Raw genomic sequence first — 27239 nt, forward strand, 5'->3', positions numbered from 1 at the left:
ACGGAGAGCAGCCAGGCTGGGGAAAACTGTCACTCCCAGGCTCGGGGAGAGCCTCCTGGTCCTCCTGCCCCAAGTTCTTATTTGTGTCACTTTGTTATTTTCTTCTGAGGCTGGCAGGGAGCACTGACCAGCTGAGTTTTTCCAAAACTGCATTCCCAGAGAAGAAAATCCCCGTTCCAGCTCCAAGCTGCGTGCAGGGTGGGAAACACCTCCTCAGTTATTTGCTGGCAGGTGATGCACCACAGATCTGCTGTCAGCACTGTCAGTGAAGCAAACAAAAGCATTTTCCTTCTCGTTCGCTGTATTTTCCTTTGGTTGCCTGACTCCTGGTAATGAGGAACGGCTGCGAGCAGCCACATCTCATTAACCCTGTGACATGTCCCCTGTGACATTAGCCAGAAAGTGGGTTTGTCCCCTGGGCAGGGACAGTGCCAGGGCAGTGGGTTTGTCCCCTGGGGACAGGGACAGTGCCAGGGCAGTGGGTTTGTCCCCTGGGCAGGGACAGTGCCAGAGCAGGGGTTTGTCCCCTGGACAGGGACAGTGCCAGGGCAGAGGTTTGTCCCCTGGACAGAGACAGTGCCAGGGCAGTGGGTGTGTCCCCTGGGAACAGGGACAGTGCCAGAGCAGTGGGTTTGTCCCTTGGGGACAGGGACAGTGCCAGAGCAGCGGGTTTGTCCCCTGGGACAGGGACAGTGCCAGTGCAGTGGGTTTGTTCCCTGGGGACAGGGACAGTGCCAGGGCAGTGGGTTTGTTCCCTGGGACAGGGACAGTGCCAGTGCAGGTTTTGTCCCCTGGGACAGGGACAGTGCCAGGGCAGGGGTTTGTCCCTTGGGGACAGGGACAGTGCCAGAGCAGTGGGCTTGTCCCCTGGACAGGGACAGTGCCAGGGCAGTACCAGCACCACGGGTACAGCCCCAAGCCCATATGTACATATTTCATTTTCTAGCTGCTGACCCAGCAGCTCCTGCCTGGCCCTCAGTGACAGCTCCCCTGGGCAGAGCCATCGCTGCCAGGGGTGGGACATGGCACGTTGGTCACTGCCCTCAGCCGGGGCTGCCCGCTGGCCTTGGCACCGCTTGGCCAAGGTGGCCCAAGAGATGGTGTGGGGCAGCTCCCACAGCCCCGGGACAGGGCCAGCACTGGTGGGATGGATGGATGGATGGATGGATGGATGGATGGATGGATGGATGGATGGATGGATGGATGGATGGATGGATGGATGGATGGATGGATGGATGGATGCCATGGATGGATGATGGATGGATGGATGGATGACGGATGGATGTATGGATGATGGATGGATGGATGGATGATGGATGGATGGATGACAGACAGACACTGCAGCTCCATGCCCTGGATGCAGCCGAGCCGGGCGGTTCTTTGGGCGTGGGCTCCTGGGCCGTGGGCAGGGACGATCCCAGCAGGGTCTGATCGGAGCCAGGGCTGTGGTACTGCAGCAGAGCAAGTGTGCCACCTAGTGCTGCTGCATCCCAAACCTGCATCCCGGATCCACATCCTGAATCCACATCCCGGATCCACATCCCGCATCCCTACCCTGGACCTGCATCCCGCACCATTGACACCTCATTCTGGATACCCCAAACCCCTATCGCCTCCTCATTCTGGATACCCCAAACCCCTCTCAGCTCCTCATTCTGGATACCCCAAACCCCTCTCGGCTCCTCATTCTGGATACCCCAAACCCCTCTCGGCTCCTCATTCTGGATACCCCAAACCCCTCTCGGCTCCTCATTCTGGATACCCCAAACCCCTCTCGGCTCCTCATTCTGGATACCCCAAACCCCTCTCGGCTCCTCATTCTGGATACCCCAAACCCCTCTCAGCTCCTCGTTCTGGATACCCCCAAAGCCCTTTCCCACTCCCCTTAACAGACCAAGTGACCAGATGAATAGAGTACAGAAAATTAACCCTTTTTATTGATGCATTGCAATTGTTCTACATTTTTACCATATTATGTAGAAAATACTTAAAATACAAGCTACTTTGTAAAACCAAAGACAAACATTGAATCCAAAGATAAACTATGTTTTCACAATGGACCCTTCTCCCATATAGTTAGTATTAAATTTTTAAATATCTATTTCTTTTGTTAAAATGATTTTTACATACCCCCTAAGTACATCAGCAATACAAACATAGATCAGTAATTGTCAGAAACTACCTGTATCTAGCGGCTTGTAAAAAGGAAGAGCACAACCATAAAAGAAAGTTAAATTTTACACAGTAACTAGCATATCAAATACATTTAATAAAGTAGGAATTCCATTGCAATATCAAGGATTCAAGCAGAAATACTAACATTACATATAATGTACTGCTACATGTAGTGAGATAGATATAGTTCAAGCTGAATCTGAAATCACACATTATATAAAGTTTAGCAACAAACAACCATGTGGACATGCGGCACCATTCAGAAGTTTAAATAAAATTAAAAAAAAAGAAAGCAGGGCTGTGCCAATCCTGTCATTTAGAAGCAATTTAGTTTCATGTACTAAAAGAAATTGCTGAGTCAGAGGTAAATTACTGCATCCCATCAATTAGGTGCTAAGCAGGAAAGCCTCAGGAGTTGCCTCTGCAGGGGCTATCACAGCTGCAAATACAGGTCAGGTAAGAGAAAACTGATTGAACAGCTCAAGAATCACACAGACAAACCTAGCTGGGACCACTAGCTGGCTATCAAATATTCCAAAGGTGAATCCCAAACTAGCTGTGAAGAAAATTAAAGGATGCCAATTCCTATCCAGAGATAGCAGACTTCTCTCCAAAAATGTGTAGCAGGCTCTGACAATGAGGAGAGTCAATTCTTGAACCCAATTTGAGGCTGGATATGCAAGGGAAGAAGGGATGTGTCTCCTTAGAGCAGAACACAATACACCTAAATTGGGCATCAAGTACTGGGGCCAGACTGGGAGGCCCTGGCCCTGCTGGGCTGGGGTTTGCTGTGTATCACAGAGGAGTTCTGGGGTATTATTTGACAGCTTGTTCCAAATGGAGCACGTTTGGTTTTACCTACATCATTTCCATCTCATCCTCCCTGTTCCAACACTTCTGGGAACTCGGGCAGCGGAGGAGATGACACCGTGCTTTGGGAATACATTTGATTGGGATTAGTTGTGTCACAAGGTCCTCTAAATGGACATTACAAGCTGCTGTTTTTAAGGGAAAGCGGGCAAGTTCTCAAAATTATTAGCAGATTTTGCTAGAGGTCTTTTTTCTTTTTTTCTTTTCCTGTTAGTGAAGTGTTTTCCATGAAGTCCTATTTGTGAAACAGGGAGTTGGAGCTTGGTTTGCCTTTTGGTGGAAAGGCACAACTCTGTACCCAAGAGGTATCTCAAGGCAAGTACTGAACACAAGCAATGTCAAAAAAAGCAACAAAGTGCCTACAGCAACAAACAGCATCGTTTGCAGCAACGATGTGGCACAGCAAGGTTGGTTCTCTGACTACAAACACACTGAACATCAACGGGGGCTAATGCTACCGCCCACAGCCCTCCATCCCTCCCTAGCCCCTCCACCTCAGGCCAGTCCAGGCTTCCTTCTAGCAGGAAAGTGGGCTTGTAGAAATGGCTTGGGCATTTCTTGCCACAGCCAGGTCAGGACTGGCCTCCTTCCCACTGGGACGGAACATAAACTGGGGTTCAAGGTTAGCAAACCTCTTATTGCTGCGGTACCGCGACCGCTCGAACCAGTTTACAGCATCATCCTTTTGGACAAGATACTTTATGTGTTAGGTGAGAAACAATTCCTAGTACAAGGGAGCCAAGAAAACAAAGTGTAGTCCAAAACCTGCACTGATTATCCAAAGTGAGTATTTCCTCTGAACACTAACTAGGGCTACAGCTGACAGACCTTCCCAACAACTCCACGTTAGCAGTAGCATTATAAAACTTTTTAATGGTATTATGTGCTTTACAGCAGGCTCTCTTTGGTATAAATATTCTATCACCAAGCTAGCAATATTTTACACGACACATCTGCTATTCCTGTGGGGGAAGGTAACGCTACACTAAACCTAATAAAAGTGATTGCACGTATTTAATCACTTCTGCAATATTAGACTAAAACATTCCAATGCATTCCCAGCACTACCTTATCCGAAATGCACTGACAGACACTAACAGTACATGTGCCATTTCAAGGGAAAGCTTCAAGGGGACGTCGCTTCACCGGGAACAAGAACGGAGCCGGGATGAGAGCGGTGACAGGGAGAGGGCTCTGCACCATCCTGCTGCTCTGGCTGGGGGAGCTGGGTGGGTGAATTGCTTCAATTCGACGGGGGCTTGCTGGTCCCTCGTAAGGCAAGCTCACTGTAAACTCTAGTCACACTACATCATCATTTAAGGCACTACAATAAGGGGACACACCAAACAACTCTTCATCACACATACCTGTGCAAAACAAATCCAAGGTATCCTTTCCTCTCGTGAAGCTCTACTCCTCTCTCAGTGCTACAGTGATGAGCTCTAACCATTGCATTATATCACATACATTCCAACATGAATCAATTCATTTTGGTTTAAATACAAAGGATACAACACTTCCATCCCCAGGAACGTTTAAGAATTAGACAAACACTAAGTACAGAGTTCAAGTATAATCACTACACATTTTGATTACAAAGACAAAACATTTGGGGTTAGCAGGAAGTTTTGCTTGTTATATTTTTCTAATCAATATGTACATATTTCATTTTCTGTAAAATATTAAAACACCACCAATACAAAACTTCTAAAATAGTTTTAAATTCAGTAATAAACTTTAAAATCTGGATTTTTTTTTCCTTTTTTCTTTTTCTTTCTCTTTTTTTGTCTTGTTTTTTTTTTTCTTTTTTTTTTCCTTGCAATTCCTACATGCACGTACTGTTTACAAGTCTTATTAAGAGCGCTTTAGAGTAGCTGCTGACATATCCAGGAGGATACGCTCACAGGAGTATAAAAAGCTGTACACATCAATACAGTGATGTTTCATTGTATTTCAAATTCATCTCCCTCCTAAATGAATCACGTGAGGCAAAAAAATATTAAGAAAAACAGAACAAAGCAAAGCCCTGTGCTTCTGTGAAGGAATCCAGCTCCATTATAGGGCCAGCATCTAATAAGCTGCAGAAACCAAATTTTAGAGCAATGCTGCATTATTCACTCTCAACTGGAGACAACAACAACAACACCCTGACAGAGCTGCTGAGCTCTGTCACACAGTGAGATCCTGAATACAGTTTGAACCACTTAGAAGAATTCTGCAACGAACACAACAACAAATCAGCTGGGTTATGGAGAATTTTCCAGAAAACAAAGCAGACTCCAGGGTTTACAGGACTCCTGAATGTATCGTGTTGCTGGCATAAGGCAGCTGCCTCTACCAGTCCTTAAACAAAGCAGAGGAGTAAACAAAATACCTTTGACAGAAACATCCATGGAGATGTAATGGCTTTTCAGAACCAGCAATTTGTTAGACAAAGTGAATTACAGAACAGATGTCAAAATATTAAGTCTGATTTTAAAACTGCCCCAGCAACGTAATGAGATAAACATGCACATTTTTAGTGGCAACGTGGATTTGTGCAAGCTGCTAAAATAGAATCTGCACATCTTTTTGTTTAAGTTACACAAGTTAAAAAAGACATCAGGATCTGTCTTCTGAGACACTGATTTGACACCCCTTTTGATTAGCACAACAGAACAATTTTAAATAAACGTGACCATGAATTTTTTAAAAGCATCTATAAAAAGTAAGTAAAATTTTAAAAACTTAATTAGTGACCCTCGTACTGGTAACAAAGCATGCTGCTCTGTTAGTGACTGAACTCACCAGAGACATTTGGGAACAACACACAACCAGATCAGGGAGAAACACGAAGCAGGCAGTCACTCCCAGGCAAAGGTTCACCTGAAATCCTCTCCGACCCCTCGCAGGACAGCGCTTCACCGGGAACTACAAGTAGGAGTACTGGTTGATCTTGGTGGGGCTCAGCGGGTATCCAGTGTAAATAGCAGATCCTCTGGAAGCACCAATATAGGACTGGGGAGCGAACTGGTGTTGGTACTGGGCTGGGGGGACGTTGGCAGACGTCAGCAGGCTGGGCCCCACGCTGACAGGGACCTGGTGCACCAGGGCGCCGGGGTGGGCGGCGTAGGCGGTGTGGCGCGACGAGCCCTGAGGGGAGAACAGGTGGGCGATGGACGTGGTGGAGCCCAGCGTGGCAGCAGTGCTGGGGGCATAAGTGTACATGTGGGGCTGGCTGGGCAGGTGGGCACTGGCCGTGGCTGCTGCCAGGTGGGGATGCACTGGGCTGCTGTGCTGGAAGGTGTAGGGAGCCTGAGAAATCGTTGATGTGAGGGGGGCCACGTAAGCTTGCTGCCGGCGTGGGACAGCGTTGCCGTTTCTCTCCTGGGAGGCCAGCACTGTGGTTTGCTGGTTCTGCAAGGGGAGGGAGTAAATGAGGTTAGTGGTCGTGCTCAGGTGAGCAAGGGGCACCTCCATCCCCCGTGACACGCCTGCAGATCCTCCCTCGTGACAGATCTGAGGAGGAGACTGCACTTTCATGGGGACAAAGGTGACACTTTTCCTCTGCAATGGGGCAAACTGCCACTCGGGGGGTACCACAGCTGGACAAGTGAGGGCAGGTCCTAGATCTGACCCAGAACTCCTCACACATCTACTCCTCTGCAGGGCTGCCCTGGTTTTAGCACCCCAAAACCTGTGTGGTGCCCATGCCAAAAGTGAATTGCAGGGGTGACAACACTCCCTCTCCTCTGAGAGGCTGCTGCAGTGTGACCCAGAGATCCTGACACAAAATGAAGTGAAACCAGACTTTGAATTGAAACATCCAAACATGTCGAGTGCCAATTGTTACTTTGAGAAAGTCCAGTCTTAACCTACTGGTTGGAACTCTGTGAGGTCTAGAGAAAGGTAAAGAACTAAAGAATCTCCTCATACTGTGCCTTCAAAGTTACTCTAATTCAACAGCTGGACCTTGGTGTCACCCTCCTGAGTGGCAAGAAAGACCTGCTGTAAGACAGGTGTGATTTTTGAATTGAAACATCCAAAGATGTCAGGTGTCAATTGTTAGATTGAGAGATAAAGTCCAGTCTTAACCTACTGCTTGGAACTCTGTGAGGTCTAGAGAAAGGTAAAGAACTAAAGAATCTCCTCATACTGTGCCTTCAAAGTTACTCTAATTCAACAGCTGGACCTTGGTGTCACCCTCCTGAGTGGCAAGAAAGACCTGCTGTAAGACAGGTGTGACAAGGAGCACAAAGAGAGACTATGGAGACAACCACACCTCCTTCTCCTGCCCTCTGGTACAGGAACAAATCCTGTGCCTTGAGAAACCTCCCTGTGCTCCCCACAGAGTGTGTCCTACCCTGCACCACCCCAGGACAGAGCCAGCTCTGAAGAACTACCACTTGCAACTACCGATCCTCTTGCAAGCCAGCCTTTTTCCCTGCCTCAGACATTCCTGAAGCCCCCCCAGGCCAGCCCCAGAGGCAGGTGGGCTCACCTGGCTGAGGTTGAGGGGCTGCACGCCGTTGGTGACCACGCGGTGGGAGCGGTACCCCGAGGGTGTGATGCAGCATCCTGATGTCTGCCCGCTCACTGAGGCCACTGGCTTGCTCTTACTGCTGCTGCTGCTCAGGATGCCTGCAAGATGCCACAACTGACTGTTTCTGTCACAGAGACTTTGCTTTAATCACGATTTCAAATGTGACTAAGAAACCATCAGGAATGGTTACAGATCTTCCTAAATGCAGCCAAATGTAAATGAAAGGTAAATCTATCAATGACTGTGAAAACAGACCAAGGCTTTCAGAACAGCAGCTGTGAAACCTAAAGCTGAGAAAGACCCATTGTGGAAAGCCCAGAACTGTGAGGATGAGTGTGTCACAGGGACAGGAGAGCACACTGAGATACCCACCTGAAGCCTGGGTGGCTACGATGCAGTCATTGAGCTGCATTTTCAGGGGTGGCACGATGATGGTGCGGGAGCTGGAGCTGTCAGCAGCAGCTCTGCTGGGCAGCTCCAGGGCCCCCCCAGTGCTCCTGAGCGAGGACAGGGGGTCTGGGGCATAGGGGCTGCTCAGGGACGAGTCCGAGTCAGGGGAGTCGTTGACGGTGACATAGCTGATGACGTTGGATCTCTGCTTCATACCCAAACTGCAAGGGAAAAAAAGGACAAAATACAAATGGGAAACGTTCTAGTTTTGCCCACCAGATTACAGATCTCCCTCTGGGACCTCACACCCTCCCTCCTTGTCCATTAAAACTCGGATTAACTACAGGCACAACAACACAGAGATGCGATGGGGAATATTCTGTCTTACTCAGCTCTCCTGAGCCTGCCCAGGGCTCACACACCGTGTTCCCCCTCTCCCTGATGAGCTGAGCCCAGCACAGCCCAAAGGAACACCCCACCTGGCAGGTTTGTACTTGCTGTCCTCCTCCTCGTCGGTGTCGCTGCGGATGGTGATGACACTGACAGGGGGGCTGGGGGTGTCGGGGATGACGATGGGCTGGTGCTGCTCCTGCACCGGGACCAGCACGTTGGAGGAGGACGAGGCGGAGCGCAGGGGGCTGCTCCCAATCAGAGAGTACACTTGGGTGGGCACGGGCTCCAGAGATGAGCTGGGCCTGCAGGGGAAGCACAGCAGGGCTCAGCTGCAGCTCAGAGGCTCGGACAAACAGCAGTAGGAACATACAAGAGTGAAGACACACGTGAACAGAACCTCAGTGCACACGCTCAAACAGCAAAGTGCCACAGGCACAGCCCAAGGCACTCAGGGATGCTCTGAGTGGGACTGAACCACCTGGACACTGTCAGAAACTGCCAACCCTCACTCAACACTTCTGTGACTTGCACTGCTGTGGCACCAACACCCCAGGAGTGTAAAACCCCTCTGATCAGGACAGCAAAGCACTTGGCCAACCATGTCCTTGCACTCACTGAAATTAATATAATAATTAATACAATTAATATATTACTAAATTAATATCATTTACATCACTGACAACAGCACAAAGGCTTTTTCCAAGACATCTTTAAATGTACAATACATTCCAAGACATCTTTAAATGTACATACAACTCTAAAGTTGTAGCCCAATAAAGTTACACCCTCAATGCCTCTGTGATCAGAAGATGCTTTTTTCCACACCAAAAGGCAACCTCCACAAACAAACTCGTGGCTTTCCTAGGGCTAGGGAAGCAAGCAATGGAATCCTTACTTGGCTGTGCTCGGTGCTGGCTGCTTGTTCTTCTTTGCTGGCACATTGCTGCTCTGCTGCTGCCTCACAACATGAGCAACCCCAACATTCAGAGGCTGTGCTGTGGCCAACGTCACGTGGTTGGTCAGCAGAGATGGCTGTTGCATGAGAGTGCTGTACTGATTTCCATGGGAATGTGCATTCCTGGAGCAGAGAAGAAACAAGAGACCCAAATCCCATGACTACACTGCAGGAACCACAAGCTGCAGCGAGCCCCTGAGGGGAAGGGAGACGTTGTGGGCTCTGTGATGGAGGAATTCCCACTTGGCAGGGAGCTGGAGCTCCTGCAATCCCTACCTCCAGTCAGCCAGCTGCTGGCTGCTGCCGATGGTCTCCGGGATCACGGCTGCTGGCTGGACAGAGTTGTGCAAAGCAACCCCTGGGAGCTGCTGCCAGGTGGAAGGGAGCAGGATCTGCTGGGTTCCCCCCGGCCAGGCCTGCTGCAAAACAACAAACACAGACAGAGGATCACTAGGCTTCAGTTCCTGCAGGGGCAGGCAGAGATTTGCCCAAGCAATAAATGCACTGGGGTGGATTGTTAGCTTGCAGAGATACAGCTCATCCTTGCATGTTTTCCCAAGGACAAGAAAACCAGGGGAATGAGCTTCCCCAACGTTTTGCTGATCTCTTTTATCACTGCTGTCACCTGGAGAAAACAGTGTTTATATCGTGCTGCACATGCAGCCAGGTATTGCACTGCCAGGTGCAGGAGCAGTGCTTGGGACTCTTTCTGAACGTAAACTCACACCACTGTTCTGCTGAAAAGTCCCAAAACATGAAACCAGTTTGGTCATTTCTGCTTTTCTGCCTTGCAGAGCTCACATTGAGAGAGCTGAGATGGTGTCATTATTGTGGAAATTCAGCCACCTCAGCTGAAGCATTTAAGAAAAGCCACATTGAGAGATAATTTAGTTACATGAAGGCAGGTTCAATTCATTAATATTATCCACGTTCCTGTCCAAATAAATTTGGCAGAGTAATATTTCCATGATTTTGGTAATATATGGCTTTCTCTCCTGCAGCTTAAAACTGCAAAACCTGTTGTTTCAAATTCAGTATTTCTGCAAGTAACAGATCCACTCAGTACAAATAAATACCAGTCCGAACAAGAAGCCTTCAAAGCAGAGAGCTGCTAAAACCTCTGCCAACATAAGCGGAATAATAATAATAATAACAACAACAATAACATTGAAAAAATAAAAACTAAAAAGAGAAATATGTTAAAAGTCACACCATGCGTCTTTCCAAAAGCCAACACCTGCACAAGACAAAGCAGAGAGTTTAATACAGCAAGATATAAATTCCCAATGAGAGGCAGAAATCGGGCCTTCCAAGCGACGAACTGTTTTGACAGAGGAAGGACAAAAATATGCAAAGCTTAGCAAATGGCTAATGCAAACTCAGGGGAAGCAGCAAGGGAGAAGTGTTGGAAGCACTAAAGGTGAGCAAAATCACGCCAGAGGCTCCCAGAATCCAAACAGAACTAGTCAAGTCCTCCAGAGAAAGTCAGAATGCAGGCTCAGAGTCTGGAGACAGCTGGCTCTGAGCTCCACTGCTGTACAGGGGAGCTGAACCTCGAGTCCACTGCACACACACAGCAGAACAGAATTTGCCTGTTGAATCAAAGCCCAAATACACTTTGGAAAACATCACTAACAACTCACTTGTGTCCCAAGCTGTGCTATAGTCACACCCCTTGCTGTTTTTGGAGCCCGGATTGCAGCCTTTCAGCAATCAAAATTCAACAGGAGGAAAGAAGCAGCACCCCTGGGTCTGTTTAGCTCAGAGCTGTGACCAGGAGAGCCCCACTCTCCTGCCTTCCCATCCCCAGAACCAGGGAGCAGCTCACTTGGTTCACAAGAACTCAAATGAGTGGGTTTCAATTTCAGGACAGGTATGACTCGAGCAAATTCCACTTCAGCAGAGGTCTCCCTCTCAGAAGAAAATGACACTCAAACTACCACTTTAAAGCAACAAGAAACAACATGGTTCACACAATGGAATGTGCTTTGAAGGACATGTGAGGATACCAGCACTTCAGTGCACTGCAATGTTTTCATAAGCTTCACTGATCTGATTCTGGAGTTTTACAATGACTTCTTTGTGGCACTTGCAAAGTTGTTCTGATGCAGGTGCCAGAATACAGAAGAGGACAATTTTGCAAACATACATTTCTTAAAGGTGTGTTCATTCCTTTCCCCCATCCTTTTTTAAAATTGTTCCAAATGACCTAAAAGCTAGCTGTTGCCATTTTGGATACTAGAGCTCACCTTTAATTTCAACCAAGAAATACATATCAACTGAAAGTATCTGTGAGGAACAGAATCTTTATCTGGATGAAGCAAGCTACGTGCGATTGGCTATAAATAACAAAAGGCCAGAAAATTATTGTCAATGTTCAACAGAGGTTAAGAGAAATCAACTGCTAGAGCAATACATTAAAGGATTTGCTGTCATTAAGGATTTTAGCCTGTGCTTAATGATCTGAAACATTTCTCCATACAAAGCAGCTTTACACGTGTTGCAAACAAAATATGGAGCTAACTTGCCAAGTAGGTCAAATTCTGGCCATCCAGGTACCTGTAGCAGAGTCAAGCTAAAGACTGATTCCTTTGTGTTCCACAATCAAAAGGCAAAGATAGGAGAGTAAGTGAAGAACAAGAATGATTACAACTCTTCTAGGGTCTAGTTTAGAAGAGCTTTCAATACTAGGCTAGCAAAGGTAATAGTCAATGGATCTGGATTCTTTACAGAGCCACACTAAACGTCAGAGTCAGACAGTGCTTCAGCAATGTTGGGGAGGAAAACAACAAGACATTAAGATGTAGCAAGAACACAGCCACAAGATGGCACATGCTTCCATGCCCTCTGCAAGTCTAAGTTAAAACAAAAACTCAGTTAGTGAACACAATCAAGGGAGGCAATTACCAGTACTGCAGCCGTCTGTTCGACCAGCGCCGGCCGGCCGGCTGCGCAGTTCAGGGTAAAGGGCACCGCATACTGCGGCGTGATGGTGGCTACTTGAGGATGAAGAGTTGCTACCATTAGTGGTGTACAGCTTCCCTGAAATGTAGATCAGGCAGTGAGTGAAACACACGAGCTGAGGCAGGTCAGTGCAGGTCAGTGCGTTGGGCGGCAGGGCCAGGCGAGGGGCACCGACACCGACAAGCACCAACACCAACACCCAGACCCTGCACTGCTCCACAGGCACCTTCAGGGCCCCGAGGAGAGCACGAGGAACTGGGAACCTCCAGTCCAGTGACACAGTTCGAAAGTCAAAACGAGTTGGGGGAAAAATTTAGGGACAGGACCTCTCCGATGACACGGTTCAAAAGTCAAAACGAGCTGGGGAAAAATTTGGGCACGGGATGTCTCTCTGATGACACATTTCAAAAGTCAAAGTGAGCTCAGCTACTGGCACTTTACTGGGTCCCAGAGGGCAAGTGACAGCCACGCTGCACTAGCCATGGCACAGTGGCAGCTCCCTGCACTTGCTGTCAGACCTTCAAATCCACACACAGAACTCTTGAGAAAAGGTAAACTATGGATTTCATGGAAGGCACAGCAGGTCTTTGTCATGAAAGAGCAAAGTTATCTGTGATGAAACCACCCAGACGTGTATTAGTCCATCAAATGTAGAATTTAAATTAGATTCTTGGTGTACAATTTGCACTCTTGGATTCAGGTGGGCCTTCAAAGGGATTCTGCTTTTTGGATACTGTGACCTGTATCATTAATGCTAAAGAAACCAGCAATCACAGAATGCCACCTAAACATTTGGACTGAACAAACTAAACATTACTCCACTACAAGGTCTGTAAGTGCAATATGCTGCCTGAAGAGTAAAACTAACAGAGTTTGTGTTAATGCCAGCAGAAACTAAAACTAAGCAAATAAATAAAAATGCATTTAATTATAAAGGCAACTACAAATTTTCAGTGAATACAACTTGTGAATCACCAGGCACTTATTGTACATTAAAGGATTACTTTTTGGAAATTAAAATGGGTTTAATTTATGACACATTACTAATATTTAAAACAGCATTTTTAGAATTATTTGTGAATTTTGGTATTGTATGTTGCTTAAACTGCAAACTGCAGAAACAGCTATGTCATTGCTACACAATAATTCACACTAAGAATGTAACTAGCTAAGAAGGATTCAGAAATAATTTTGTTGATTTAAAGATGAAATTTTAGCATGAGTAATCTGTGTTATCACCTCTGTTTACCGGGATCTCACTTCTCACAGCAATGATTTCTCCTGCCACGTTTTTAAAGTGTAGGCAAAAATGACCAGCACTGCCTTACAGGCAGTGTCCATGCCTGAAAAATACAGCCTGTTTTTAGCAGCTGAAAACCACATCTTTATTCCCATTATTAAATCAAACCCCTAAAACCAGGGAGGCACATGACATAAAATAGTTCAGACTTTAAATATTCCAGAGAAACAAAACAAGAAAATACTGTCTTAGAAGTGACCTGCATTTAACCTTTCAGTGTGTCCTGAGAAGCCCCTGCACTCAGGCAGGTTCTCCTGGATGGTGGAACTGCAGCTGAGCCTATGAGGGGTTTGGGGTGGTTTTTTTACCTGTGTGAGAACTCCAGACTGGATCTGCAGTGGCTGTGCTGCAGGTGCTTGTGGCACAATGGGGACAGCATTTTCCATCCTGACTGGGAACCCAGAATGCTTTGTAGTTGCCTGAAGTCCAGCTGTGGAGGGGACAAGACACATCACTAAGCTGATGTACTACTTCATTTGTTTCCAAAAATCAAATTCCTACTAAGTAAGGGTAGAGGATAGGGTGGGATTAAGGGATAGAAGAGCTTTGACAAAATCCCAGTAAAAGAGCAGCTGAAGTAAATACTTGTGCACCCTGGGATCCTGCAGGGCCATGGTGGACAGCCAGCCCTCCCCAGCTCAGCTCTGTGGAGTCTGGTTTGCAGAAACAGTGACACAGACTCCCAATTCCAACCTGCTTGAGACAAGTTTAAAGTTCAAGCCTTACACCATCAGCTCCCATGTCACAAATAACCCTCCAGACTAAGACAATCCAGGTACCAGCATAACTACAGAACCCTGAGGATGAACAGAGGCATGAACAGAGCTGCCTGTGCTGAGCTCACTGACCCACAACCCGTGACAATCTGCTGGTGGCAAAAACCTGCATCAGGGTTGTGAACTGAGGCTCAAACACCAGATATTTACTGCTGAGATAACAAACACAGCAAGACACACTGATTTTCAGGCAGGTCTGGCTCCTCTGTTCCCTGCTTTCTGTGGAATGCTGCTGTGTTCAGTTTGGGGGGAAAAACTGGTTGAGCAAGCAGCTGGAGCCTGCAACCCAGGCAGGGAAGGTCCTGTCACCTGTTCCAGCACGACCTGGAAGGGGATCAAGCTGCCTGCACATGTCTGACCTGGTTCTGCACCTCCACCTGATGCAAGAGCCCCGTGTGACACCCACAGAGAGCTCTGCTCTAGTCAGGCTTTTCTCAGTTCAGTGCAAATCACAACGTGTCCTGCCTTAACTGCCTGAAACCACAGCATCACACAAAAGGGTTCTTGGCTTACTTTGAAAAGCAGGGGGACAAACAATGAAGGTTTGCTGGAAGGGGTCTGTCTGTGTGCAGATCTGGGTGGTGCCAGGCTGCAGGGAAACGCTCTGCTGAGCCACTCCTGCCACTGGGGCTGCAGAGGATGGGTACAGGGCAGACTGGTAGTTGAGCAGGGAGACATCTGAGTTGGCCAGGGAAAGAGTAGCAGCAGCAGTGGAATTGGAAGCCAACACACTGGCCTGGAAAAACAAACAAAAAATCACTTATCTCCTGTAATTTTATCTCTCTTTGTTATAAAACAAACAACAGGAACCATCAATACAAAACTAGGAGGAAAGCACCTGGAAAATGTTTGAGGTAAAAGGTTTAAGACAACACAGAACAAAAAACATGAATTGCACCCAATTAACTTATGTTGCTGAACTGACAAATCTTCAATACACAAAGAGGCTCCTTGGCCTGAGTTTTGGAAAATCAGACTTTGTTTTGAGACAAGAATTTTGAGAGCAGTTTAAAATTCGGCCTGAAGGCACCAAATCAGCCTAGTCCATGTCTTTGATTAGGATAAAACAGGTGAAAGATGCTATACCTGGTTGTGTACTGTGTTGAGCTGGTTGTTAAAGCTCATTGTCAGGTTTGTGCTTGTGTTAGGAGCAACGTGAGTGGTGAAAGGGCTCTTGATCTGATTCACTGTATCATACATGTTCACTCTTCTCTTGCAGATCTCCATGTTCTGAAAGCAAGATTTCACACTGGAACGGAATGACAGAAGGAAAACATCAGATTTGTAAAAACAGGACACAGATGTGACAGATTCCCAACTTTACGCACGTGCTTTAGGTTTATGTTCTTTTAAACCAACAAAGAATGTCCTAAAACATGAAAAGGAAGATTATGAACATTCCATTCCTTACACATGCCATTGCTATTTTCAGATCAGCCAGGAACTGCAGAAAATAGCCCTGACAGAAAGCTGGGAAGTGCTGCTCTGTGATTCCAGCAAATCCTGAAACAAAACAACCCATCCAAGGGGGCTTACTGGTTACTGTGGGGGAAGTCCAGCAGATGTGCCATTGTAACAAACGAATGGTTCAAAGTCTTCAGTGGAGTAACTCTCTTATCTGCATCAATTGTCAACATTTTCTTCAACAAATCAATGTATTCCCTCCGGTCAGCCTTCTCTGCCAACATGTCGGTCCCTTCTAAGTCTGTAGACATATTCACCTGGAAAATCACACGGGAGCAGTTCACACAAGCACCAAATGAACTGCTGCCTAACAGTTCAATAAATGTCACATCACACAGAAATTGTTATTAAGCTTTTCTGTCTCTTAGCCAGATCAATTTTAGGTATTACAGTGCTAACACACTGCCTCTCCCTTGCTCGTTCTAGGAGAGAAAGTCAAACTTGCACTGGAATTCTCTTCTCAACAGGGAGTTGGGTCTACTCAAAGGGACCACCAGGCTTCATTCTTCACTCACTGGCAAAATGCCCTCATGTTTTGAGGGAATCTATAAGGGACTGGCAAGCCAGAATGATTCCACCTTCTCTGCACAGATGTAACCTGATGGTAACAGCTACAAAAGCGACAGAAAATTGATATTTAAGGCCTCATTATATTAAAACCAGATATTCCTTCATTTTACCTCTAAAGAGAGAATGAAAATAAGAATGATCTGTAGTTCTTGTCACTATTTCCAAAGTCTAGTAAGAGGTTTAATCCTACAAACACTTTTGAAGGGGCTCAGCTCTCCTACTGCTCTACTATACTGAGAACAGGCTGGGCACACTCCTGCTAACACACTGAGGTATAAGATAACACAAAACATTGCAAACAGGTTCATAATTAACATTTTGACTGATTTCTGATGCAAATTGGCACCATTGTAAACCTCCATCAGTTTGAACTGGCAGTGGAAGAAGACTGGCTGCTCCAGCATAGGAGCCTCATTTTTAGAGATCCCCCCAAAAAATGAAAGTTACTTAATTAAATGTGGAAAATTAATGAGTTATCTGTGTCCCAAGATCCCCACCCACCTGCGCCATATCATCCAAACAGTTGAATATATATTTCCGAGCTTCTTTTGATTTTATTCCTGTTTCCAACTCATGTTCTTCTGGGGTCTACGAAAGAACACATTAGTATAAACTGAGATATTGAGTATTGATCAGGAAAAAGCAGTAAGAAATTGCTGAGGCAGATGATCAATTGCTGCTTTCAGACATACCAGCAGGTCAAACCAAAGAGCCCTGGGATCCCATTCCCTCAGCTGGAAAGATCATTCATTGCAAAGCTGAATTAACAGCAGGATGACTTCATTTCAAGGCTGCCTTGGGTAGTGCATTAGCCAAAAGAACTGAAGGTTTCTGATTTAGAAAGAGGCTATAAATATTTTAAATCCCTCTTCTACAAAGAAGAAAGGCAAAATTCCCTTCTTTTTGCTGCTCAAAGGCAAATCAGGCCTAAATCCCATTCTTTCCTGTCCTCTGCCAACCCATAACCAGACAAACTAACAAACCCATCACAAAATACTCCATATTTTACTGGCTGCATCATCAGGAGATGACAGCAGACCCCAGCCAGCCACGCTCCAAAGCCAATCCTCACTCAGTGTTTGCACAGCACGCCAAGACTGGCTGGGAATTTCTATCAAATCCTCAAGGAACAAAAAGGGGATTGGGGATGGGAGAGACAGACAAACCTTGAGCCTCCACAGTGGGTATCCCAAATTTGGATCTCTGTTAAAAAACCTGCTTGTTTTCGTTCCTGCACTGAGAAGATACTCCGCTGGAAGGCCTTGAGTTTGTGAAATGTAACGAATCTAGGAAAGAAAATGACAAAAGTCAGGACTCCCACCATAAAGAATTCACAGCTAACGGGGTAATCAACAGCCAGGTTTGTTCACAGCTAATAGGAAATTACCTGTAAAAAAAAAAAAAAGACTGCCCAGATATGCCACACTGCAAAATTAAAGGGACCATCTCAAGTATTTATAAAGCCGCTTTTGCAAACACTCAAAAATTTTATATTTTAAATGCATCTTTCTTATTTTAGGGAAATATTTTTTGCTAATGTGTATGCAAGCAGACTGTAGGCTTTTAAGACATCAAACAGTGTAAGAAACACGTATTTTGAGGGAAAAATACCACAGAATTTATAATGTATGTATAAATAATTAAAGGCATGATTATCCAAGCAACACTGCTGTGCTTGCCTACACAATATGCTAGGCACACAACTTCAGAATAACATCATGGCAAAGCTCTCACTGACCAAGAAACCAAGACCAAATATCCTCAAACACATGTAATAGACTTATTTTTACATGTTAAAAAAAATGGCTTAGAATTTTGGAAGATGCACCTGAATCCTTTGGTGATGGTATTGATAAGACACTGGTAAAGAGATAACAAATAAAGAGGTATGCTCAAAAGGAAAGAAAATAGCAAATGCATAAAAAAACTCCACAGTGTTAAGGTAACTATGCCTTAATCAAAGCATCAATTACAGACCCTTTACAGATAATTAGCATTTCTTATTTGCCAAGCTCCTGCTATGGCACTGTGCCAAAACAGGGCACTGTCACAGCCTGTGATCACATGAATTTATGGGCTCACTTTTCAGTTAAGCCAAGGTGGATCCAAGTGTCTGCACGTGGATATTTCTTGTACCTACACAACAGTTCAGGTAGCAGTTCTATTTTTACAGGACATAACTTTTGCTTTACTGCCAAAGGGTGTTTAAAAAAATAGTTGTAAATCCCATCCCAGCCCATGAACTCATTCCTGGAGAGGTCCTCTCACAAGTTCCACCTCAACTTTCACTTGCTGCTGCAGAATCTCAAGAAACATGAAAGCCAAGTCATCCTCAGTCTTCAAGGGAAATTCAGACATCAAAACGAACCCCATGAAGTCACACCTCACAGAGGGCTGCAAAATCCTGTCATTAAGCAATGGAAAAAGCAGCTCCTCCCCAGCCACCTACACCAGCAGATAAGGTTCTCAGAATTACACAAAACTCAGTGCACAAGGAAACCACCAGGCCCTACCTCAGCTACTTTCTAACTCATTCTGCTCATTAAGGTACCACTGTGTTTCCTTTGGAAATTTACAGTGCTGGGAAGACATGTGAGACATTTAGTAAGTTTTCATGTATTTTATCACATAAGGAAAACCATACCAAGCAGTGCAACAAGATCCCACCATAAAAACCCCAGTGGAAAAGCTACTCTGAAAAAAAACCACTTTCATAGAATTTTGTCCTTTTATAGGCACTGACTAGGCCAGGTAATAATGCCAAGTATCCACAGAAAGGACTAATTAGTTCAAGATGCCTCTCAGAGTCTTGCCCTTGGATTCCAAAGACAGCTTGAGGCTCACACTTTGCATAAAAACTGAGGCTTGCTGTAGGTATTAACAGGGCAGGAATGATAGGCTTGCTTTGTCCCCCTATGGAAAAACTGTCCTCATGGTGAAATTACAGAGGGTGTTTCACACCAGGACACACACACCTCGCTTCTGCTTTGGCAGGAAGGTCTTTCAACAGCTTTTGGGGTTGGAAACCAGGGGTTAACTGCAAATTGGCCCCTTTTTTTGGACAGGATACACTCAGCTCAAGTGAAAACACACAGAACTCTGTGCTCCCTGCCCAGAGACAATGGGAATATCACGAGAGAAAATGAGCTCAGACAGCAGCAATGTGAACAAATCAAAGCTGATGCAGGACACGGGGGGTTCAGGAGGGTGTGAACACAGAAAATCAAGGTTTCATGTGAAGATCCCACATCCCCCAGTGCTCTCACCTGGTCGTACTCTGATGCTCCTGGATACAGAGGCCAGCCCAGAAACAGCTCAGCTATGACACAGCCCAGTGACCACATGTCAATGGCTTCACAGAATGGCAAACCCAGGATGATCTCAGGAGCTCTGGTAAGGGAAAAGGAAAGGAAAGGCCAAAGTCAAATCTTCTCCTCTGAAAGCTGCATTTCTCTCCTGTAAACCAGTCTGGGTAAAGCCCCTCCACGCACAAGTAAATCTGTGTGAATATAAATGATCCACTCTTTAAAGGAGATGTTGTTTCCTTGGGTGGCCTAATGGATCCCAAGCCTTTTTTCACTTATTTGGATTCTTTTATTGCCACGGTGCCCCCCAGCTCCTAGGAGGCCTTTATATCATAGTTGCATAAAGTTACTCCTTGAGTAACCAGTTTAATTACAGTTGACAGCATGTGAGGTGTCCCTGAGACAGCACACAGCACCACAGAATTATGGAGAGACCTTCAAGACCATCCAGTCCAGCCTATCCTAACAGAATTGGGAAGAAAAGCTCTGGCAAAGAGAGACTTTTCTAGGAGGAGGTCCTGAGACCCCAGGGAAGCAGCTGCAGGAGGCTGCCTGCTTCATGTGGGAGAGAAGAGCACCTGCAGAGCCAGGAAAAGGAGCTCCTCAGAGAGCAGCTGGGTTTCTATCAGCAGGTTTTCATGCTCAGAGAGTTTCGAGTCTAAAATGGACGCAGAGAGCCCAGCTGGAGGTTGTGTTTCAGGTTTCTGTGCACCCAACCACACCTAATGCAAAATGTACCTGTCTGGCCCAGCCTTTACAGGGAGGTGATAAAAAAACCTCACACTCCAAGCAGGGTTTGCTTCTCTAACAGGTTGGAATTTCAGGGAGATTCGTGTTTGGAGCTGACTCATAACACAGAAGGATGTTTTAGTACAGCTCTTCACCTACAGAGAGTTCTGAAACAAACTCAGGCTGTTCAGGCAGGAGAAATTCTGGTCCTAGATTTGCATAGAGTACAAAACCCCAGGTGCTGCAAAGCCCAGGTGAGCTGCTGTGGGAATTTACCCTGGAAAGTACAGGAAATACAAAAGCCTTGACCTTCATCATAAATAACTAACACAAGAGCAAAGGAAGACAGAAAAGCCCTAAACTCCAGGCTATCCATTTCCTGGTCATGCCCCAGGGCTTGTGTGGCATTTCTGGTGTTACACTATGGATACTTCAGTTGTTAAAAAAGGCTCTGAAACCAGCTCTAATCCCTCTACTGAATTCTAAAAGCCAGGGCTTGCATAATGTACAGGTGTCAGTAAATTTGTCACTCACCCTCCTCGACTCCTCAGCCTCCCAATTGTTTGTCCATGGCAAGAAGTGACTCCCCAATTAATCACCCCTTGTGCCACGGTGACACAAATACACCTTTGTTTTAGCTGTCTACACAGGTGTTTCCAAAAGAGAGGCACTCAGCCCAGCTGCTCAGGCACAGGGCACCTGAGAAAGCACAAGATCAGAAAAGGCCAGGCTGGATGGAGCTTGGAGCAAGCTGGGATAGTGGAAGGTGTCCCTCCCATGGTAGGGGTGGGATGAGATGAGCTTCAAGCTCCCTTCCAACCCAAACCAGCCTGGGATTCTGTAAAAAAGATAAACAGCTGAACCAGCTGCCTGTTACAGTGAGGTCACATTTATTCTTTATTATCCAGATTTTATTATGCCTGAGCCCCCAAAACCAGAGCCATGATACACCTTCAGTAATCAGAAGAATAGATTGTTCAAGCTAAGACATAATGACACTCTCCACTCAACACTGATCTGTTTCTACCTTCTTGTTTGGCTGCTCTTGGCAGTTGTTGACTTTGGAAAGGTTTCTCACATGTGAAAATACAAAATGATTGTGCAAGTACAAGCAGTAGCTGATATTTGAATGCTGACTCTCCTGCCAATATTTATATTTTAAGGAAATATGCTAGAATGAATATAACTTTCTACACGTTAAGAGGTGCAAACCAGAGGAATCTCTTTCTTCACAAGTAGAAAAAGTACAAATCATACATTTACACAGGAGCTCCCCTTGCCATTACTTTATGGGACATCATCAGCAAACTGTACTGCCCCTCTTGATTATCCTGATGCAGGAATTTCAGATTCAGAAAGGACCCAGACCTGTCATATAAGGCATGCTGCACTTGGACTGGCAAACAAACTAAAATATAGTTGGCTTGTGGAATATGCAGAGCATGCTAATCCTTCTCTAGTGTGCTAAAACCCCCCACCAATCCCAATGGAAATAGAGATTGGTGGCAGTTTGTTGGTCTTTCACTCCAGGATGGAATAGACTCACATACTCCTAAATCTCAATACCATGATGCTAGCAAGTTGAACTCTTGTATTTTATTCCTTGCAACTAAATAAATGAACTTCTCATGAGCCACCTGATTTCATTTTGATTGCAGGACAGGGCTGGGAAATCAGAATTTCTCTCATCTCCTTTTACACCACTGCAATTAGCAGCCTTATGAGATGTGAGCTGAAGCAGGACAGCAGGCAGAGGTCACTTCCATAGCTGCTCTGCCAGAGATTAAAGTGATTTTACCATCTTAAGCTCTTTGAAATAAAATCAACAGCACTCTTTGCACAGATGCTTGCCAAGCACTGCCTCCCAAAGCTGACAAATACACTCAGGCACTCCCAGAGGAGAAAGGACTCACAGCAGCCCCAGAAAACTGCAAGACTCCCTCCCAGCATTTCCAAACACCCCGTGTTTACACCTGTGCCTTGGGATGGTGGGAACACAGGGCCTGGGCAATGCAGGGAGCAGCAGGGCCAGCTCAGAGCTGGATTAGCAGAGTTAGACTCGGCAGCAGGCGCTGCTGCTCCCCAGGCCAGCATGGCTGGGACAGAAGTAGGTCATGGAGCCCAAAGCAGAGGTGAGAAATGGATACTCCTGCACTCTGCAGCTCCCCCAGTGCTCAGGGCCACCTTCTCATGGCCCAGATTGTCCAGGCCCACAGTCTGGGCTCCACACTGGCCCACAGGCAGCACCAGGAGGCAGGGAGCTGAGTAAAACTCCCAGGATGGCTGCACTCACATTTAACACAGGACATGAGCAAACCCTGCTCTGTACAGCAGGGAGATCAGTATTGCAGGGATTTTTTATTTCTGCACGCTGTTTCCTTCCATTGTTCATCCTCCCCAAGAACAAAAGCAACCTGAGGATGGTAATCTTGTTTTCAGGTGAGAATTACTGCAAAAACATCCCAAAACTGCCACAGAAATTGTTCACTGCAGAGAGCTGATCTACTCCTACTCCATGATGGGCTTCAGAGCCAAAGAATTCTTCATGGGCATTCTACTCACTCTTTGAAGTGTGAGCAGCAGAATTGCCCCTCCTGAGTGGGGTCAGGCAGCAGAGGCAGCAGCAGTTTCTGTGCAAAAGGGCTCCTTTTCCACAGCAGAGGTTACCCAAGTGTCAGTAACAGGGATTGAAAGCTAAAAGGTGAGCACTGAGAAGTTTGTTTTTAATGGCTGACAGAGAACCATATGAAGAATTGGTCCATGCTCTTTCATTAAACACAGCATTGAAAAAAAATCCAACTTGGAACTCATCTGAACACTAATTTAATGTGAATATGGGTAAAGCAATCCAGCTCTCCCACAACAAGCAGGTTTCTGCGCCATCTCTGTAAATTCCTAGATTATGGATTTTACTAATCATCACCATTAGACTAATTACATATCACTAAATAGTAGATTTCCACATCACAGCATTCTTCACTCCAGCCAAGCAGACAGTCCAACGCCACCTAATCCCAGGTTGTTTGCCTTTCTGGCAGTCAGTCACCCCAGGGAGCTGGAAGGGGCTGGAGTCCAGTGCCCCACACACAGATGGAGCAGGAATTTCCCTCCCTGCAGCCCCTGGAAGATTCTTATCACCCCTCACTGCTTTTCCCCAGCTAAATCTGTTTTCTGAGATACCACAAAATGGAGAGCACCATGGGCCTCCCCAGACTGCTTTGCTGACACATGTGGCAAGTCAGATAGAGCAGATTCTTGACCAGTGGTCACCTCTTTCCATGTAATAACAACAAAACTGATGATGTATTTTAGAGAGTGAGCATTTTTCCAGAGCTGTGGGGCACAGGGGACAACTGCACTACAAAAAAAAAAAAACAGAAACATACCAATCAATAGTTTAGGATTGGAAAGATTGCTCAGCTTGTTGGCACCAAAGATCATGAGCAATGGATTAAGAAAAGTCTGTACCACATGAAAGGAATGTCATGGAAAGCTGGTACTGGGTGTTAGAGTTAAAAAGAAAAACAACACAAAAACAAAGGGAGCAAGCACACAGGGAGCATGAGGGATGAACAGAGCAAACCTACAATAAGCCAGGCTTTAAAACTGAAGTGAGCAGCCAGGGAAGACATCAAACAGGGCAGAGACACAGGGTGGGGCAGAGTGCCTCAGTCCTGTCTGGTCCCAGCTGGAAGGACTAGATACTAGTTCTGAGTTTTGCGTCAAGTGAGCTCACATTCCACCCAAAGCAACCCTGACAACACAGCACAGACTCTTCACGGCCCTTTGAAGCCAGAAGTTCTCTCTGCATCCATTTATTGAAGTCTGCTGCTACTTAAATTCCAATATACACTTAACAGAGCCAAGCTGGAGGAATGATTGAAAGAAACAGCACAGCTTGCTTTACGTACAGTCTCTGAGTTTTAACGTTTCTGGCCATAATTTATTTTTAATTTTTGGGCAGGAGAAGGGTAGAAGACATCTCTACATGTTGCTAAGGGAAGCAGAGATCTTTCTCATCACTGCTCTAAGGGGGGTGCAGGTCTCATGAAAGCATGACTTAGCCAGGGTTGACACAGGAATTCATGTGCTCCTGAAGGGGGTTCAGACAAAGATGAAGAATCAGAAGAAAGAAAAGCAAATAGAAATTGGCATCCCTTTGACTTCACTCCCATCTAAATGTCCAAGGTTAATGGACTAGCTTCAGCTCACAGCAGACAACCACAAATGCACTACTTAACACTTCTCCAGTTGGCCACTTCATACAGTGTCACAAGCCAGTGGACAGGATAAAATCAACTAAGTGCACTGATCTGGGGGGGAAAGGAAGGCGCTGGGCTGCAGATTACGCCACCCTTGCAAGGCAGACATTCTATTTATTAACATGCAGCTTTCAGAAGAAATCTCCAGGAAACATGCAGAGCTGATGATTTCCTGCTGCCCCTCAGCTGGGGTTAGACAGGAAAGCTCAGTGTCTGCAGAAGGAACCCCCAGCAGGACCAGCCTGACCTGGCTCAGGGAGCAAGGGCAGTGCTTACCTGTAATACCGTGACTGCAGGTACGTGGAGCACACGGCCTTGGACACGTGGCTGGCTGACCCAAAGTCTATCACCTTCACTCTGTAGGGCTGGCGTGCAGGATCCACCAACATGATGTTCTCCGGCTTCAAATCAGCGTGGATCAGACCCAAGCTCTTCAGCTTCATCAAGGCAGTTGCCACTTGCTGCAGGATGGGCCGGATGTATTTCAAGGGCAACGGACTGAACTTGTTTTGCTTTAAGAAATCATATAAGTTCTGTTCCAGCATCTCAAAGACAAGGCATGTATGATTCTTGTGTTGAAAGCACTCGTAGGAGCGGACAAAGTTGTACTCGTCGGCATTCTCGCTGCTCAGGCGAGACAGGATGCTCACCTCGATCTGGCCCTGCCGGGCGTAGGAAGGGTGGTTCTTCAGGATTTTGATGGCTACAATCTCCTTCGTGCTACGTTTCCAACATTTCGCCACCTGCCCGAACGTCCCTCGTCCCAGGAATTCCAGGACCTCATAGCTGTTGGTCATAGAGCACAGGATCTCATGCTGGACCAGCTGATAATCTCCCTCCCCGCTGGAGCTGCTGCTTTTCGTGGTGACCGTGGTGGTCGTGGCCGCAGCTCCCACCGCAGGTCTGTTTTGCAGCATGAGAGGTGGATGTTCCTCAATGATCTGCACGCTACCGTTGCTGTCAACCTCTTCACTTTTCCTTTTTAATCCACATTTTTGGTATGGTTCCAGCAAAGAAACGTTGCTCCTGTGGGTGAGGGTCTGGCTGCTCTGGAAGGACGCTGTGGCGCTGCTGCCGGTGCTGTCGGCCGCGGTGACCACGATGTGCTCAACGGAGGGAGCGGGGAGAAGGAGGTTCTGGTCGTAGGCAGGGATGCTGAAATTGGCTACCTGATGAGAGGAGCTGGCTTGCCCTTGAGCTGCCGGGAGGTTTTTGCTGTGGGTATAATACTTGTCACTACTGCTCTGTCCTGAAACATCCCAGACAGACGGCTCCACTTTCAGTTTCTTGGCACTGCAGAAGGCACTCGAGGATACTGACGGAGGGGAGAACACCTGCAGCTGTGAGGCCATACCTGGAAAGGAAGAGGAGAACTCATAAGGGGCAGCAGGTTGGGATGGACAACATCCTTTGTCTGCACCAAACCCAGAATGACCAAAATCCAGTGTTCTTCTGAGCACCATGTGGTGCCCACCACTGAGGAAGGGAACCTCTGTAAGTGCTGCCCTCAGGGCATCACCGAGCAGGCTGTGCAGTGGGATTACTCCATCTGAGAAGCACACGGCTCTTTATCCAGCTCTCTAAGGGCTACAGGAGTCCCAGGACACGACAGGAATCACAGAGTCAAATTGGTTGGAAAGACCTCTGAGATCATCAGAGTCCAACCTGGTGACCAAACACAACCCTGTCACCCAGACCGGAGCGCTCAGTGCCAGTTGCTCAAACACCTACAGGGCCGGTGACTCCACCAGCTCCCCGGGCAGCCCGTTCCAGTGTCTAACGAGTGAAGAAATTCCTCCTATTGTCCACCCTAAACCTCCCCTGGCGCAGCTCAACGCTCTGTGCTCGTTACCCGGGAGAGGAGCCCGACCCCCACCTGGCTACACCCTCCTTCCAGGGAGTTGCAGAGAGCGATAAGGTCACTCCCGAGCCGCCTTTTCTCCAAGCTAAAAAAAAACAAAAACCCAGCGCTGGAGAAAACAACCCCGAGGATGGGGGGAGCGCAGGAAGTGGGAAGCCCCCGCGAGGATTACGATCCCGTCCCCGGGCCTGTTTCCTAGGCACGGTGGGAAAGCCAACCCACCGCCGGTGGGGGGTTCTCAGCCGCGGGCCGGACCTGCCTGGGGGACACGCGGGGGTGCGGAGCCCCGCAGCGGGCTCATCATAGCCCCGCCACGGCCGCCGGCCCGGCCCGCTCGGCCCGCGCTACAGCACCGGGGACCGAGCGGGACGGGGCCGGGTCGGGCTGGGGAACCCAACGGGACAGCACCGGGGACCGAGCGGGACGGGGCCGGGTCGGGCTGGGGAACCCAACGGGACAGCACCGGGGACCGAGCGGGACGGGGCCGGGTCGGGCTGGGGAACCCAACGGGACAGCACCGGGGACCGAGCGGGGCAGGGCCGGGGAACCGAACGGGACAGAGCGGGACCGGGCCGGGCGCGGGGAGCTGGGCCGGGCCGCGCTCCGGGTGTCAGAGCAGGGCCCAGGCTCTGCTCCGGGGCTGGCCGCGCTCAGCAAGTTGCAGCTGAACACAAGAACTGTCCTGGGAGGGAACAGATGCCCT

The 27239-nt window shown here is 47.2% G+C and overlaps 1 protein-coding gene across 4 annotated transcripts; it reads right to left on the minus strand.

The window, feature by feature from the left end:
- Positions 1–1910: 1910 nt before the first annotated feature.
- On the minus strand, positions 1911–26894 carry HIPK1 (homeodomain interacting protein kinase 1). 4 transcript variants are annotated; one of them, XM_041426968.1, is made up of 16 exons: positions 26759–26894; positions 24952–26029; positions 19646–19769; positions 17546–17665; positions 16881–16967; positions 15882–16066; positions 15432–15594; positions 14859–15081; positions 13878–13999; positions 12213–12347; positions 9582–9721; positions 9246–9428; positions 8437–8652; positions 7940–8178; positions 7526–7665; positions 1911–6441 (listed from the first exon to the last, which is right to left on the minus strand). In XM_041426968.1, the coding sequence occupies exons 2-16, from the start codon at positions 26025–26027 to the stop codon at positions 5956–5958; spliced, it is 3639 nt and encodes a 1212-aa protein (XP_041282902.1). In that variant the 5' UTR covers positions 26028–26029; positions 26759–26894; the 3' UTR covers positions 1911–5955. The 4 variants fall into 4 exon arrangements, with proteins under 4 accessions (XP_041282902.1, XP_041282904.1, XP_041282901.1 ...); XM_041426970.1 differs by having other exon boundaries at positions 1911–6177; positions 9582–9724; XM_041426967.1 differs by having other exon boundaries at positions 9582–9724.
- Positions 26895–27239: the final 345 nt, after the last annotated feature.

Source organism: Onychostruthus taczanowskii, unplaced genomic scaffold, assembly GCF_017590055.1.
Source record: "Onychostruthus taczanowskii isolate IOZ18803 unplaced genomic scaffold, ASM1759005v1 scaffold97, whole genome shotgun sequence".
Taxonomy (NCBI): Eukaryota; Metazoa; Chordata; class Aves; order Passeriformes; family Passeridae; genus Onychostruthus; species Onychostruthus taczanowskii.